At 36.4% G+C, this 19092-nt stretch overlaps 1 protein-coding gene across 1 annotated transcript in view; it reads right to left on the bottom strand.

Annotated features, from left to right (window-relative positions):
* The window catches only part of LOC138701404 (interference hedgehog-like), a 408867-nt gene that overhangs the window by 68484 nt on the left and 321291 nt on the right, over window positions 1-19092 (bottom strand). The window contains exon 2 of the mRNA XM_069828262.1: window positions 62-177. Coding sequence (XP_069684363.1) covers window positions 62-140 — 79 coding nt within the window. The 5' untranslated portion in view covers window positions 141-177. The remainder of the gene's footprint in view (window positions 1-61; window positions 178-19092) is intronic.

Genomic DNA, 19092 nt, shown 5'->3' with positions numbered 1-19092 from the left:
ATATATATATATATATATATATATATATATATCATTCAGTCGCCAACTGGTCTATAGTTACCTGCATGCAGTTGCGTGGCCGAGAGCAGCAGCCACAGGCAAACAGCAGTGAGCAACATCGCTGGTGGCTGTGGTGCCATGGTCCACCAACTAGCCCCCCAAACAGGCGGTGCATACCTGCAAAACAAATATAATACATAAGTTCCGACACACGTAATTCACCACAAAAACATTCATCAAGTACCGAACTGCAAAAGGCACATAATACAAAAGCTTTTGTATAACACAGATATTTTTCATAACAGGAGATGAAAAAAGGAATATTTTCAACGTGTTTAAAAAAATTATGTGTTTCATTTTAGGAAGTACCAAGGAGTCTATTTCTTTTTTTATGGCATCACGTACCTACTAGTCTACTTATTTTATTTTATTTATTTATTTATTTATTTTATTTTATTTTTTTTTTTAATTTTTCATATCTCAAAACGTACTCGTACTGTCTATCATTTATAAACTATTATTTTGTAAAAATCGCCTCAAATGTACGATTCCAATGTATGTATATGTAACAAAGAGAAATGCTTTTGTGTATCAGTTTACCATTATGGAGAATAAGGGGGACATGAACTAAGTTAAGCTTTTATTTATGGCTATTAAATTTAATTAATTGAAAGTTAAAATTTATAAAACAGTTATATTAGCGGTTGTTCTTTATGGTTGTGAAACTTGGACTCTCACTTTGAGAGAGGAACATAGGTTAAGAGTATTTGAGAATAAGGCGCTTAGGAAAATATTTGGGGCTAAGAGGGATGAAGTTACAGGAGAATGGAGAAAGTTACACAACACAGAACTGCACGCATTGTATTCTTCACCTGACATAATTAGGAACATTAAATCCAGACGTTTGAGATGGGCAGGGCATGTAGCACGTATGGGTGAATCCAGAAATGCATATAGAGTGTTAGTTGGGAGGCCGGAGGGAAAAAGACCTTTAGGGAGACCGAGACGTAGGTGGGAGGATAATATTAAAATGGATTTGAGGGAGGTGGGATATGATGATAGAGAATGGATTAATCTTGCTCAGGATAGGGACCAATGGCGGGCTTATGTGAGGGCGGCAATGAACCTCCGGGTTCCTTAAAAGCCAGTAAGTAAGTAAGTAAGTAAATAAATTTAATTCATGCGCCCCTTATTCTCCACAGTGACAAAATAATATACTGACTCATTTCTCTATGTTATGTACAGTAGTGGCAAAAAAACAGGACCGACGTAATAATCAAAGTCCCCGAAATGATCCACTGCGCATGCCACGCCTGCATTCACAAGACAGCGAGTAATCTATTGAAATCGTTGTAGTTTCGACTGCTGACGCAGCCAGTAGCCCATTTCGAACGACATTAGAAAATAAGCTGGTAAAATTCATGTTCTTGAAATAATAAGTTAATTAAGTAGTAAAATATCGCTGCAATCGAAAAGTATTGGGAATAAATCTGAATAAGGAACAAAAAAAAGTTTCCTTCCCAGGCAGGATTCGAACCACGAAAGTCTTAGTTACCAGTCTATCGTGCTTTGGAGTGAACAAGACTCTGAAATCAAGCTACAAGGGTCGGTCCGGTTTTTTTGCCACTACTGTACACACACATTGGAATCATAAAATTGAAGTAATTTTTTACAAAATAATAGTTTACAGGTTTAAATGGAGAAAAAAAAATGATTCTGTACATTTTAAATCTTAAGAATCCAAAAAAGAAAAAAAAAAAAAAGTAGGCCAATATAGTGCCTTTTAAAAACAGACTCCTTAGCACACTCTTTATAAATGAAAAACATAGCGATACCTACGTATCACAATAAGCAATTACTGTATTCCTTAAAGAAAACAAAAAAACAAAAAAACAAATTCGTAGCGCAACAGCCTAACGTCCATATACCTCAGCGGAGGTTAACGATCATACAACCAGCAGTGCGATAAAGTGTGGCTGGCACGATAATATCCCCATATAACCGGACATAGGTACTCATTGTAGATCCTCAAATTCAACACGATGCTGGATGGGCACCGGTTCCATGCACTGATCAAAATTCAATGAGAAAATTTCTTCCTCCATGAAGATTCGAATCTGCCCTCATTCCGTAACGTTAGTCCAAGGCATGCCTTGAACCACGCAGTTATGACACGGGACAATTTCTTAAGGTCGGTATAATGAATTATATTTACATGATTTATAACTCGAGTTACATTAAAATAATAATGCTTAATGATATTGTTCGAAAGTTCTGTTACACGGATCAGTGTGCTATAAAGATATTCCTACACCACTAATTAATGTTAAGAAAACTTTTTCAAACGCACCATGATAGTCATAAATGATTACAGCTCTTTAGAAGTTAGAGCAGCGTTGTCAGACACAGCCTAAACGGAGCGGAGCGCTTCACTATAACTCGTTGCGTGCTCCGTTGCTTCCACAGACATAAGCAAGTTCACGCTCCGACTGGACGTCTCTAGCACCACAACCGGTTTCGGAGCTTATAACTCTGACACTACTGAATTAGAGTAATGAAAAAGCCGACGGAAGGTAGGCTATAGATGGGTTAATGTCGAATCAAAGTTAAGTCGGGTTCCGTACTGTCCCCCAACTGTGTACAACTTACAATAATTGAAAATTGCAGTTGTCTTATGCTTCTTTCAGAATATTTCACATCCAATTTATCCACTACTTAAATTGTTTAATTTAGAGCACAAATGTCCCGTAACAATAAAATTACTGTACTTCATCAAAGGTTCTCTTATCACAGCGCAGAAAATGATGAAGTTCGTGTTTTAGATTTATATGTTTTCTACAGTTTTAGCTTAAACTTGTTTCGCTTCTAGGAATTAACAAATTGAAAACTAATGTATGTCAATGTTATAAACATTTGCCTTGATTAGTAGCAGTCTATTTCCACAATTTCAATGGCGTGGAGCACAAAGAATGAAAGTTTCTTCCCCTTAAGTTAAGCTGCATCTACACGGTTCAATTTTTCATGCGCGTGCGCATGCAATCTGGAGAGAATATTGAAAGAATCAAGTTGAAAACGTACGTTCAATTAAGATGCATGCAGATTTTGTGTCTACATAGTGCGCCGTGTTGAACGTCATCTTCACTACGTATATGCATTAATTAATTAATATTAAATATCAATCCAATACTTAGGCCTGCTTGATTCTCAAAATTGTGGTTGAACACTCCACAGGCATTCGTATTTGCGATATCTTCAATAAAGCTAATCGTACTTGCCGCCATTTTCAGCTTAAAAGATCCACAATCACCAAACAAAACGATTTTCAGTTTATTCACGGCTACCTAGAACAATCAGCTCAATTGTAGCATGCATTCTCATTTTTAGTGGGGAAAAAAGCATGCATAATTGAATGCGTTTCGTTCACTCATGCATGCATTGCTTGAATGAGTAACGTTGAAAGAAAAGTTGAACCGTGTAGATGCACCTTTATGCACACACAAATGCTAATCACCAAAAAATAAATATCTGACACTGTCACTGCGTAAAAGTACAATTAAAAATGACTTTACCAAAAAAAAAAAAATACATTCCATTCACTTCTAGCATTCAACAGAAATAATATATTTTTTTCCATTTAATACGAGAGCTCCTTAGTTATATTTCTTGTTCGAAACTCCACACTTCAGTCAAACTTCGATCCGCTAAGTACCACACGCGGGAGAAAAGAAATACATTGAAAATAATCTCAAAATCGTAGAACCACAGTCTAGTATATACAGTCACGAAGCTTGAGTTGTTGAGGGTACTATGAACAATAGACTGTGCCGGTACTATTTCGCATTGTCTGTGATGAGGCGATAGTAGCGATCCTAGTGGTTAGCATCTATCTATGCATGCATATTTCCTACGTATTGAGCTTCGTGACTGTATATACTAAACTGTGGTAGCACACTGTTCTAGAGGAACGAGGTGATCACTCCGAAAACTACAAACTCGCTTACCCAATCAGACTTCCCCAAATATCCTTGTTCCTTATATATACGACGGATCATTTTCTCCGACATTGTCGCACACAATGATCACGTAATCCAGCGGTAACACCATCACTGCTTCCTTCACTATGGCCCAGAGCAAAAAGCGTATATGCAAGGCATACTGAAAGCCTGATCAAATCAAAACCAACCCATTTTTCTTTCCAGAAACTGGCAATACTATGGTACCCATTTCAAAAGCCTCTGCTGAATACAATCACAATAATAACTGAATAATTATGCACTGAAGAATGTATGTGTGAAATGTTTATTCAGTGGAATTGTGGAAATGTAGTGTATTATACGTGATATATTTACTTAATTTGTGCCACTATATTTGTAAAGTTATTCCAGCTCTCAGTTTAATCTGATAAGTGAAAAAATCACAATGCAAATCAGATAAATTTTTTGGTGTATAGAGTCGACGACAATTCGGAAGGCGGTAGTCTGCTAGCGTTTGCGTTGATATACATATATATACACGGCAAGGCAGCATACAACATTGCCACATCGTACTTCACGCGCACGTGCAATACAAATAGCGTAGGAGAGAATTTAAATTCTCAAAAGACAATAATGACCTTAACCGTTGATTACTGTAAGCATGGCATCAAACAAACCCTCTTTCCTTCGCTAACAATAATCTTTGCACGGTTCTCAATCCCACACCACATGCTTCTGCAGTCGTTTCTTGCGCGTTGGCAACGTTGCAGTCAGCATCAAAATGGCCGGCAGCGTTCTGCTCGTCAACGATTTTAAAATAATTATACACCTTAAACACTATTTTCAGCGCCTGCCTGTGCAATACTTGTCTTTTTTACAGCCTCTTCTTCCATTTATTTATCTTACACATACAGAGTAAATGATAATTTTACTTATTCAATGTATTGAAACACTCACACGTGAACAAACGAACTCGGGAAGCACTTGTTATAGACTGATTCCGATTGGTTCTACTGTACAAGCTTATGACGTCACATACCAGAAATGCTACGGCGCATATAGCAGCTGACTGCTTCCGAAATGCCGTCTAGTATAGCGAGATCGAAGTTTCAATCAGACTTACTAGCATTTACAATCGTCTTCTTCACAATTTAGCTTAGTCATCATATCACTTCATTAATTCCTTTTTGTCACCGCCAATGCCGAAAATGAACACATTTCTTCATAAAAATACTGTATTCACACTAATAACGTTATAATACTGTATTATTTATTGCAGTAGCACAGAACTTTCTCGCTAGTTTGCACAACCGGATAAAAAATGCCTAAACGCCTAAATACAAGAAGCAGGCAATACTGTTTTCAATAATTGTAGACCAGAACATTTCCCGTTGGGGAAAATAGTATTCGCACACCGCCGAACTTTTTACAAACACACTGCTAAATAACCAAGAGAATGGACAACATTCCGATACCGGCATGCCTCGGTGTGACTGTGGCTCAAACTGAAACTACTCACTCACCTTTTCCCACACATGTGAAACTAGACGAATCACTTTTACTGTCGCAGCCGTATAAAAACACCCACAACCCACCGGAACAGAACCAAAACTGAAACTGTCCATAGGGGATTAGAACAATAACTTTGTCTTTACGGCATAGTATCGGTTTCGATGTCATTGTAGTTGAAACAAATGCGACGCGGGTCACGTGCCCTTCACCCTCCTCCCACCAAACACGGCCATGTTGGTGGTCCATTTCCACCCAGATCAAGAATTGGCAGGGTGTTCTGCGGTATACAAGCCCTATGTGATTACGAAGACAATTACTAGATAAGTATCATTACGTGAGGAAGAGACAGATTTTGAAAGATAAAAATTTGCTTTCGGTTTCTGAAAGTGGTACTTCCTCCTTCGATAAACTATAGGAAAGGAAACGAATTTTGTGGTCCTACGTGTGCTCCTGCAAACAGAATTTACATATATGAATTTTATGACCATGATTCGGAAAATTATGAATTTAGAAGTAAGGAAAAAACCGGGTAAAAACCTATAAATCCTGTCTCTAGTGATGTGGTTAAAAGATACAACTCTTTGCCACTACAATTTTAGATGCTTTAGCTTACTCTGGATGCACTTAATTCGTGTTCTTAGAAATGTCACTTGTATCCCTTTGCTTCTGACCCCTCTAATGGCTTATTTTGTAACTAATGACGTAAATTTGCTCCACATTTAATGATTCAGGAACAAAGATGTTTATCAACAGTAATCTCATTAGAGGTTTTCATTTATCTAGAGAAAATCAAAACTCGAGTTGGATTTAATTGACTGTTACACGATTAGAAGAAAGTAGGGCTATATAAAGATTAGAAGTAACAAAGTACTCCAATACAATAAAATATTAATTGACTTACGAAAATGCAACTGTCTTCAAATGTATTATTGTACCATCTCAACATTACGCTAGATCGCACTAGCTGTTTTCTTGTTATCAGTTGTGCCAACTATGGAATCTTCATTGAACTCTGTGGACGGTTACTAGTCAAGAAGGCTTTGTTGATTCAGTTTCATTTTTATTAAAACATTTGCATTCCACTTCAATTATCCAGATCCCAGTAATCAACGTTACTTGACAGATGATTTTCAATAAATCTTAGTATTAAACAATCTCTGATACGTGATTATTCATAATATCATATAGCAGAAGCTATTACAAACATAACCTAAATAATATAAACGAGTGTTAGAAAAGTTTTAATTAGGAATGATGAAATAAACAAGAAACGTTTTAATTAACGATGATGAAATAAAAAATAAACATGAATAATTTTAAAAGAAAGAATTATTGAAAGTAGGTACAATTTTAAAATTTGAATTTTTTAGTGGTTGGTGGTTCACTTGATGTTATATTGGACGTGTGCGTAAAAGAAGTGAACTCGTTGATGTACATGGTGTATCCCTTAACTTACTCAGGATTTCCGAATGGTGCTCGTCATTTATTTGTAAAGATGCATAGCTATGACCAATGACGTTTATTAATTCTTGTTCTTGAATGCCAATGCGAGTCATATTTGAAAGTGCTGTGCATCGACTGGAGTGGTTTGTAATTTTCTGTTTTTTGTTTTTTTTTTGTTTTTTTTTTGTTGTTTTTTTTTTTTTTTTTTGACGTCCAGATCAGTGCAGTTTGAAATGTTGGCAAACAAAGAAACAAATGCTAGGGTAGTGATAAAAATAAACAAATGCTAGGGACGCGATAAAATTTTGAGATAAGCAGCCATGATTGGTTGAAAGACGTCCTTTCATACCGTTTTAATGTTCAAAAGTAGTGTGACGTAGTAAAAGTGTAATAGTCAATAATATTTATTTCATAATTATTTTGGCAACAAAATTTTCTGCATATTGTGCCGACCGCTAATAATTACAAGTTTCCTCAAAACACAATAGTAGGATACATACAAGGTTGCTTATTTCATTAATATCTTCTTCTTACGCAATAAACAAAATTTACAAAATTCCATTGCATAGATTTGAAGTTCATGGTCATTTTACGCTTTTGTTCATTTCAAAAGAGCTATTATTTTTTACAAGAGTTTATTATATTTCATGTCCGTCATTTCCGGATAAATTGACTTTTAGATACTGGATATAATCAACATCCGCAAAATAGTGCAGGATAAATCAATGTACACAGACATACGACAAGCAAAACTATTTTTTCGACATCAGTACTGTTTAAAACGTGTACTGCCACTAAAATCTTGAAAGCGATTTAGCACCACGATGCATCCTCTTCTATACTTCGCACCCTAGACCACGGATTTTTAGGCATTGAGGGTGCTATTCATAGACATTTCGCTAGCCCGCGCTACGACGACCGTGCTAAACTAGCCCCGGCTATCGAGTGGTTACTTGTGTGGGATTCATATTGTATCATATCGCTAACACTGGTTTATGAATACGAAAAACGTTAGTTCGCTGATCATACACCGGAAGCCCGAGCTAAGAATGTCTATGAATACGGCCCTTAAAAAGTAACTTTTAGGCACCTAAAATAGGCCCTGAATTTATCAAAATTGGCAGTAAAAGACAGAGATGAACAGTAAAGAAAGGTCAGAACCTGCGATAGCTGAGGATATAGCAAAGATATTTGATACGTTTAAAAAAATTTGGGGATGTGATCAAAAAGTGCAAGTAAAGTGAAATTGTAAATGATCGAGAAGTATAGGGGAGAGAGAAATTATATAAGCTGATGTGTAGAGATAAATGTAAGTATTTATAGGAAGTGAGAATAGTGAGAAAGAATTAGGTGTAAGTGGAATAGTGAGAAAGTGAAAGTGAGCGCAAATAGGAATGAGTGGAACTAGTGAAAAAGGGTTAAGAAAAGTTAACAAGTGACAGCATAAAATTAGTACTAACTTTTGAACGTTGGAACAGTAAATGAATATAAGAGAAATATAGGAGAAAAGGTCAAAGAACAAATGGGACAAATAATTCAATATGATAATTTATAGAGAAAAAGTGAAATTGAGATTTTAGTGAATAGTAGTTAGAGGAAAAAGGGGGTTTGAAAGACGTATATAATATTGGATATATTAGGATTTATGAACAAAAAGAGAATAGCAAATGAAATGTAGGAGAAATACTGAAGGGGAGATTGAACAAGTAATAAAAAAGGTACATAGCGTAATTGGGAGTATTTGTGTAGACGTGTACTGCAAATAATGTGTTAGTGTAATATGTCAATGGTGGCACCGGATACAGAAATGTGAGGTACACCATTACATGTAAAGAAGTGTTGTGACGAAATATAGGCCTATCATTATATCATATCAAATCGGCACTAAAAACATAGATTTAGGCAGCTAAAATGTAATTTCTATCCACACAGACTACAGTAACTATAAAAATGCAATTAATTATTAAGCATTACGGTATACAGTGACAAAAATAGTAGAAAATATTGCGGTTAGAAACTTTATTTTCGTTAAGTCTTAAATTATGGATACCGGTTGGTAATTTTTAATGAATTCATCGGCCTCATTGCTCTAAGGCTGCTAATACAAAAGTGCTCATATTACAATTTAAATTAAATAATTTGCCAATGAATTTACATTAACACATTATAATTGGCATTACAATACATAATGTTTCTCAATTTTATATTGTGAAACTTTCCCTTTTCTTAGGCAGAACCATTTTATAAGCAAAAAAAATTCTTCCCAATGATACCGAAGCAATGGATGCATATTTAAATCTAGCAATAATTGTCATACTGATTTCTTTAGGGAGAACTACGGTATATCCTCCCGATTCATCACATTTCTACCGTCTGCCCAGGTGCTCAACAAAACCAGACATCTTCCAGAAATTCCTTCATTCCTACAACCAAACTATCACAAGATATTTGAACCATACCCACCCCATGACATTCAAAACTTTCTCTTTCACTGCTACAGAAAAATTTAAAAATACAAATACGTAACAAATAGAAATAGGCAATTTTAGGCACTACAATCTTAAAAATAGGTCTACATGAGTAAAATAGACATTTTTAGGTACCATAAAACAGCTTTCAAACGTTCATATTCTATGTAATGTGAAAATGCTTATTTAATAGTTTTAGTTTATCCCAACAGAAAAAATAGGCCCTTCACCTAAAATTCGATGTCAGCTTACTTAATACCCTAAGAGTGAAACCTAATCATTCCCCCCCCCCCCATTACTAAATAAGCTAGTGGATTATGGTGATTTTAGAGTTTGCAGGTTGAATTTTCTTTTGCCAACTTCGTTTCGAATTTCGGTACTGATTGTGAGAAATACTACAACTGGTAGTGATTTCATAACTGTTATGTTGGCAGCAGTGACACAAGTTGTCGGTAGTTTAAATTCTGAAAATTCAAATTGTTCTAGATATCTGAACCCATTACTGGAGGCTATTGAAATTTGAACATACTAATAATTAATTAATATCAGTATTAATATTAATACATAATAGTTATTGTATGTGTTCCTTTGCGTTGTGGTTACAATTTTAAGATTAGAGTCAGGTAGGCTAAGTGTAAATAAATATTTCGTGTGATACATGATCTTGGTAAATCGATAGAAATATCATTTCACATTTTAATTAATTTCCTTCGTGTTTGGACTTTTATTACAATAACGGAGTAAATATTCTAAAGCATACATTTCAAAGTGGCATTCGTTTTCGGAATTCATACTAATCATTTCACGTGATCAAACAAAATACATTTTTAGGTTAGGTCTCGTGAATCGTAAACTGTTTAATCAAAGCAATGAATTTCATGTTGTCAGACAAAATACATTTTAATATTAGATCTTCCGTGAATCGTAAACTGTTTAATCAAAGCAATGAATTTCATGTTGTCAGACAAAATACATTTTAATATTAGATCTTACACTGATCTACTAACTACTAACTTAATGTGCGAGAGGTCAAGAAGAAAAATATACTGTTTCACAAATTATTGAATCTCTTAAAAACACTTCCCCAACATAAAGATGAGATGTGGCAAATAAGCAAGACATCGTTATTGTTGTTATTACTTACTTACTGGCTTTTAAGGAAACCGGAGGTTCATTGCTGCCCTCACATAAGCCCGCCACTGGTCCCTATCCTGAGCAAGATTAATCCAGTCTCTAACCATCATATCCCACCTCCCTCAAATCCATTTTAATATTATCCTCCCATCTACGTCTCGGCCTCCCCAAAGGTCTTTTTCCCTCCGGCCTCCCAACTAACACTCTATATGCATTTCTGGATTCGCCCATATGTGCTACATACCCTGCCCATCTCAAACGTCTGGATTTAATGTTCCTAATTATGTCAGGTGAAGAATACAATGCGTGCAGTTCTGCGTTGTGTAACTTCCTCCATTCTCCTGTAACTTCATCCCTCTTAGCCCCAAATATTTTCCTAAGAACCTTAATCTCAAACATCCTCAATCTCTGTTCCTCTCTCAAAGTGAGAGTCCAACTTTCACAGCCATACAGAACAACCGGTAATACAACTGTTTTATAAATTCTAACTTTCAGATATTTTGACAGCAGGCTAGATGACAAAAGCTTCTCAACCGAATAATAACAGGCATTTCCTATGTTTATCTGTGTTTAATATCCTCCCGAGTGTCAATTATATTTGTTACTGTTGCTCCAAGATATCTGAATTTCGAATATATTGAATAAGCAGCCGTGAACAGCCGAGAAGGGGTGGTCTTCCTGCTTGGGGGTTGGGCGAAGGGCTAACAACCCTCACCGTAAAAAACAGATTGTTACGAAACCTAAAAAATTTGTTGTTATTATTATTATTATTATCATTATTATTATTATTAGTATTATTATAGTACATAGCATTGTGTGATTTTATCCTGTTTTGGTGATATCTAGTATTAGTTTGCAACACTGAAGAGACGGCCAAATTAGTATTTTAGGAATTTACTCTTACGTGATCATCAGCATAGCTATGAAACATTAAAAAGGGATTTCTGTAACAAAGAATCTCAGCACTTTGTATCCGTTTTAGACGACACCAGTTCTGAAAGGAATCAACTTTTCGCTGTATTCTTGCTACCCCGGCGAACTAAATATGATGAGCTCAACAAAAGCCTTCCGATGTTATCAGACGAGCATGTGCTGCCGGCTACGTGCGGCAAATACTAAAGATAAGGGTAGGTTTCACTTGGAAAGTATAGCAGGATGTTGATACACGTGCGAAGCCACCCAAAGTCGTGTATTGTAGTAGTTATCTACATAATATCCCATAACACAGAGGAAAAGAGCCACACAAGCTGCAGTAATTTGACACCACAGCTCTTCGAACGCCATAGTAGAACGACGGCAATGTGTGGGGTTACAAGGTTTAAAAATCGAAGCTTAAAACATAAGCAACATTTATTTAAATTTCTGGAAATATTGTCGAGCAATACTTACTCTCGTCCTTTGCTTATGTGGAATTAAATTTTCATTATGAAGGCTGATAGGTACACAGTGAGCTCTGTACTAGTAGGTGCAAGGCTTTTTATGTAAAGAACCGTATGATAAGAGATAGTGTACATGTACACTTCCAACTCAATCGTAATATGATTTTAAAAAAGCAATAATTGTTGGTATTTGGCGTGATCGTCGAGGTAAATAATACTAATGGAGAGAGAACTAGATGTAACTTCTGCTTCAAAACTGCAACTGTATTCAGCAACTGCATAGTTGCGCCCGGCGGTCAATTGGGAGGCCTAGGCATGGCATATTTGCGCCCCGAAGAAATCAGGTAGCACAATGGACATGGCATAATTGCGCCCCGAAAAAATCAGGTAGCACAATGGACATGGCATAGTTGCGCCCTGAAGAAATCAGATAGCAGAAAGGACATGACATAGTTGCGCCCCGATGGGCATAGTACACATGAAAGTGACTGTCATAAAATAAATAAATTACTTAAAAATATTATAATGGTAGCTGCATTGAAATCAGGTAGGCCTAGCATATGATCAATTTTGCTATTTAAAATAACACCTTTTTTTATCGATCACACACAATAAATGAACTGCATTTGTTGTTTGTACACCGATATTTTAACCCTATGGTACAGGGTTTCGAAAATCGAAACTTAGAATCATTGTGAATTATTAACTCTTTACCCTTTTCACTAAATGTAACATTCATTTTAAATTAACCCCACTATACGTCACAAACGGTGTGAAAAACACTAATAAAATGTCAAGACTACTAAGGCCCCATATTCCAACGGCTCACTCATTTGAACATGTCAGTTAATAAAGTACTGCCAACTTCATGGTGTTCATTTTAACGGTAGGCTGTTGATAATCACTGCATAAACAGTAGAAAAACAGTTAATAAATTACTGCCAATTTTATGGTGTTCATTTTAACGGTTCGATAATGAATATTAAATCGAATAAGAAATCAATAAGGTTGGTTGATTACGAGGCTCGAGTTCCCGTAATGCCTTTTTCTCTGCCTATTTCATCGGGGCGCAACTATGCCATGCCCTTTTTTCTACCTGATGGGAACGGGGCGCAACTATGCCATGCCCCTTCTCTACCTGATGGGAACAGGGCGCAACTATGCCATGCCCTTTCTCTACCTGATGGGAACAGGACGGAACTACGCCCATAAAACAGGGACCCTTTTTTATCTGCTGCATCTTACCTGACCGTGGGGCGCAACCATGCCCTGCCCGGCTATGACAGCCATATTGATAAACATGTTAAAATATTTTACATTCCCCCATATGAATGCTTTCATGTATTCAAATGAACTTTTCAGAACCCGAAATGCCATTGGAATTGGTAGAACATCCAAAAATAAAATATTCCTTGACTGACGACATACACTCTGAAGTTGATGACGAAAATTAAGCTTGAGATGTTCGAAATTGGCTTTATAAACACACATTAGTATCCTAATATATCATATAAAGTAAAACATTTACCTAAGTTGTGTAAATAAAACGCCAAATTTTTAAAACTATACAGATAATATAGTAAATTAATTTATTGTGGTCTATATTATTATTTAATATTAGTTGTTATAGTTTACGAAGCAGTAATACAGTAGCGCCGCATATCAGTATTTGTTCGAATCAGTACTAACAGCTAGGTAATTACAGGCCATGGTATAGTTACCAGTTGACGCACAGATAACTGTACAGATGACGATAACTGCTGTTTCGGAAACTCATTTTAAACATATAAGCATTTTAAATCATAGATAACTCTGTATATATAGGTAACTTTCAAGAAACCGGGTATAGGTCTTCAAATCCAAGTTCTCTCCGCAGTCAGGAGGTAAAGCAAGCTTTAGGACTGTGAAACAGCTGTCCGTGTCCGTGTCTAAGAGTGTCCGTAAACGAGAGTTAAATTTATCATTATTTTTATATTACTTCAGTTGGGACATAAAAATCTGTCCGTATATAAGGAGTTTCCGTATCTTGGAGTTGTTCGTAAGGAGAGGTTTTACTGTTTTTTGATTCCCCTGATTAAGTGGCATGAATTGCGTTAAGCAGTTTATATTTACAGTAAATGTAAAGCAACCGTCATTTTAGATCAAGACGCTATCCAGAAGGAGGTTTAGTCTGTTAGCATTCCTCTAATCGCTTAACGTGCTAGTTTCAAAGAGTGAAAGAGTAACACAAACACCAGGGACTATCAAAATAGTCCACTAATTAAGATTACAGACTGTGTACATTATGTTTATGGGAGATTAAAAACATTATTATGAATAGCTATGAAAGAGTTACTTAACTTTACCACGAAATACCATTATCACTTTTTTGAACATATGGTAGGAAGTCAAAGTTTCTTAATTTATACACAGAGTGTGCCAGAAGTAACGCATAATTGCAATTAAAATTGAACCAGGGGATTTTGGACAAAAAAACTCAGACATACCGAACCTTATGTTTAGGAAGAAATATTTTTATGGAAACAAAATGTTTTTTAGACTACTGTTGTGCGAGTTGTGACATCATCGATAACATTTTAAATTGCATAGTTTTTTAATATCATCTGAAAGAGCATATTTTTATGTAATGTTTTATTTGTTTTCTACAGAAGTACTAAGGTTATGGCTACAATGATAACAATTTTACTGTTGATATACTGTATTTAGTTAGTCCCTGCATTATGGGAGCAGTTTTATTGATGAAATCAACATAAAACAAGATGTGCGATCTCCAATTCAAAACGTTCAGATGCTCGAATATATCCTTGAGAAAGTTAAGTTCCTCGATCCATGTAGAATCAACTAGCTCTGGACTGTCTCTATTTTTCTATTATGAATTCTGATAAATATTCACGCAATTCAAAATACCTGGACGGAACTCCTTCTTGGCTTAACCAAAGGATATCGTAATGGTAAGAAACATCGTCAAACTGGGAATTTATGTACCAAAATCTGGACAATTTATAGACACAACTCGTAACTGACAAGTAACGAGTCTACGCCATTAGCAGAAAACTCTTTTGTTTGTACTTTATTCTGTAAACATAAATACAATGCTGTGAGGAAGAAGCTCTACAATACATCTTTACATACATTTACTACTATTTAATGTCAATAAGAACAAACTAATTTGAATATTATATCATTCTGTAGATGAACTAATAATTTCAGGCGTTCGACACTGCTTGGTTTTGTAATTAAATAATTTCCACAAACCAACAAAGAACATCACCTCATCTTTCACTTACATAGGAAGTCAAGGATCTAGTCCAGTCGTGGCGAAAATGTGATCGTGCGCCGAGCCACTGTGTAACCTGCAACGTGCATAGCACCTATGGAGGGAGGCGGACACTCGAAGGGGAAGTGAAGAAACTGTCTGACTTATTAACGGATTTTCATTTTCCTTACGTTAAGCACTTACATATAATTTTATACAGTACAAGCCTACAAACTAATGTTTAGTACGTGTAACGAAGAAAGAAATGAACAAGAAAACATAGGACACATTATCACAACCTAAAATTAATTGTCTTCAGAATGTCTCTGCGACAGTTTCAAAATCAGGACTTATGTCACTTACTGCCAGTCGTAGTTGATCACAAAGGATTTGTCTGTCAGTCGTGATCTAAATTTGGTTTTTACTATTTTCATTGTTGAAAAAAAAAATTCACAAACGTAGTTGTAGCGAACATAGCTTCAACAGAGCAAGCGAAAGAACGAAGCTTCGAATATTTATTTTTTGGCAAAGATTTGAAAGGTTGAACATTTGTCAAGTCCTTATATCTAGCTTTCATTTAACTTCACATTGTAAATCATGGAAGCTCTAACCGCATTATTCGTACATCTGCTGAAAAAGGATCGACGTACAGAGATAATAGCAATAATAATAATAATAATAATAATAATAATAATAATAATAATAATAATAATAATAATAATAATAATAACACTTAACCTTTTAATGTTTCATCAGTAACATGTAGTAACTTATAATGCCGTTTTATGTTATACAACCGTTTTCCTCGTGATACTTGTGAACAAATCATACATTTAATATTCTCATCATATTGGCAGCAAAAAAATGCGTCCTCCCATCCTACTTGAAACTTTCGTTTTTGTAGAGGTACATGGTTTCGAGAGAGACATTGCGACGATACGCCACTCGCAGGTCTGAGACAAATACAAATGGAACGGAGTTTGACTTCAGTGATGAGAGGGTGGGGGTTGTGGGAGGTAGGAAGCAAAGGAAATGCACAGCTACCATTGCGAGCCACAATGTGCTCGTGAGTTACATTTTCACCACGGCTGATGTAGAGTCATCTAGCTCTGGACTGTCTCTATTTTTCTATTATGAATTCTGATAAATATTCACGCATTTCAAAATACCTGGACAGAACATTATCTTAATGGTAAGAAACATCGTCAAACTGAGAATTTATGTACGAAAATCTGGACAATTTATAGACACAACTCGTAACTGACATGTAACGAGTCTACGCCATTAGCAGCACACTCTTTTGTTTGTACTTTATTCTGCAAACATAAATTCAATGCTGTGAGGAAGGAGCTCTACAATACATCTTCAAAGACATTTACTACTATTTAATGTCAATAAAAACAAACTAATTGAATATTATATCAATCTGTAGATGAACTAATAATTTCAGGCGTTCGACACCGCTTGGTTTTGTAACTAAATAATTTCCACAAACCGACAAAGAGCATCACCTCATCTTTCACTTACATAAGAAGTCAAGAGTCTAGTCAGCGTGAAACTTAGTGAACGACTTCTTCGTCAATGTGTAATGTCCACCCTTGTGTTCACCAGTGACTTGTACTGTCAGTGACACAGTTCATCTGCCCTGGAAGGAATGCGGGGTTGGGGTAGTAGTTTCGCACTAGTAGTGGATGGAGTGGATGGAGGGAAAGTTAGAAATACAATGTAGCATGCATTATAAAAACATTGATTTACCAATTCCGCGCCACGTTACTATGGAGTACACTACACATGAAAGTTATATTGCTACGACTTAACTTTCAATATATATTTACACCAGCAATTCTATTAAGCAAACGTTCACCTTCGTCTTCCAAGTACAAATGAGGAGAGAGAATTTTTTTTGTTTTTTTTTTTTTTTGGAGAAAATAGAAAGGGGATTAAGCAGAGTATATTCACAACAAAAGTACCGTTAGCCAGCCGCTTGCTCCAAAGTTAGCCTCACACCCCTCTAAACAACACCCATAACTTCCCCAAGGTTCAGGGCAGATGAGCTGTGTCATCGACAGTACCTGCGTGCCTTACGTGCTCTGATCAGCGCATACGGGCTGTGAGCACGTTTGCGCTCTCGTTGACATCACTGGTGTAGAACAAGTAAGAAGTAGACTATTAATGCGATTTCTACATTAAAGAACCAGGAAGATTACTTACTTACAAATGGCTTTTAAGGAACCCGGAGGTTAATTGCCGCCATCACATAAGCCCGCCATCGGTCCCTATCCTGAGAAAGAATCGTGCCATAGAATCAGTCCCATTTCGAGGCTTATGCTGTGGTTTCGTAACAAACTGTTTTTACGGTGATGGGTTGTTAGCCCTTCGTCCAACCCCCAAGCCGAAGGAACACCCCTTATCGGCTGTCTGCTAATGCTTTCAGGGAGATTACTAAGATTTAAAAAACCGTGGTCTCTTAAACCGATATATAATAAATTAACAAATACTTATAATAATAATAATAATAATAATAATAATAATAATAATAATAATAATAATAATAATAATAATAATAATAATGGTTTATTTAACCTGGCAGACTTAGGAGGAATTAGTTAAAGTAATAGTGCTTCTGTATAAAAAAAATATTATATACATATATTTCATTACAGGAGAATGGAGAAAGTTACACAACACAGAACTGCACGCATTGTATTCTTCACCTGACATAATTAGGAACATTAAATCCAGACGTTTGAGATGGGCAGGGAATGTAGCACGTATGGGCGAATCCAGAAAAAAAGACCTTTAGGGAGGCCGAGACGTAGATGGGAAGATAATATTAAAATGGATTTGAGGGAGGTGGGATATGATGATAGAGAATGGATTAATCTTGCTCAGGATAGGGACCAATGGCGGGCTTATGTGAGGGCGGCAATGAACCTCCAGATTCCTTAAAAGCCAGCAAGTACGTAAGTATAAATATAATATTTCAGATGATACGAGTATTAAAAATTATAGGGTGCCATTTAAAATGTTATTTCATAATATTGGCAAGAGCAAATAGTCCAATTTATTCAATCAGATGATGATCAATGATGATGATAATGATGATTAGTTTTTCACAAGTAGTTCCTTCTGTTATGAGGTATAGGCCTTTTATTATGACCACGAATGTCCGAATGAGAATTGGAAGAGGACGATGGCAATAATTGTGGTAGTACAAGTGGTAGTATTTCTTTAACGGCGCATTCAACTTTGATGGCGGTAGAGACGGTGATATTGGTCGCGGTTATGGCATTTCTGATGTTGACAGTGGTAGCAGCGATGATATTGGTCGCGGTTATGGTCCTGCACGGAAATTATGTACTTCGGTACATCATAATAATGATATGCGTAAGTAATCACTTAGTAATTCAAGACGGCGCTCATCCCGTCGGTTCCCGGCCACTCAGCCACTCGTAATGAGTGCACCTCTGTACATAGTGCGTTGGACATTGTGCCACTGTCACATATTCTGTGACACAGTACATGAGGGTAGGCCACCTAAGGGAAAACTGAGAGGCAGAACTTAAACTGAGGAGATTCGATCCGGCATCGAAACTGGCATCCGGTGTGGCTTAGCGGAGAAAGGGTCAGCACGTACAGCTGAAAACCTGGCTTCGAGTCCCGATGCCGGAGAGAATTTTTCTCTGTTCTATCCATCCTTCATATGATAACGCAGAATTCCTGCACGGAAATATATGTATGAATACTTGATACATCATAATAATAAGGCGATTGTACTGGACGCGGTTATGGCATTGCTGATGTTGATGGCGGTAGCGGTTATGGCATTGCTGATGTTGATGGCGATAGCGGCGGATATATTGGTCGCGGTTATGGCATTGCTGATGTTGATGGCGGTAGCGGCGGTGATATTGGTCGCGGTTGTC

Source organism: Periplaneta americana, chromosome 6, assembly GCF_040183065.1.
Source record: "Periplaneta americana isolate PAMFEO1 chromosome 6, P.americana_PAMFEO1_priV1, whole genome shotgun sequence".
NCBI classification, from domain to species: domain Eukaryota; kingdom Metazoa; phylum Arthropoda; class Insecta; order Blattodea; family Blattidae; genus Periplaneta; species Periplaneta americana.
Note: the sequence above shows the minus strand (reverse complement) of the source record. Positions and strands in the feature narration are given on the sequence as shown.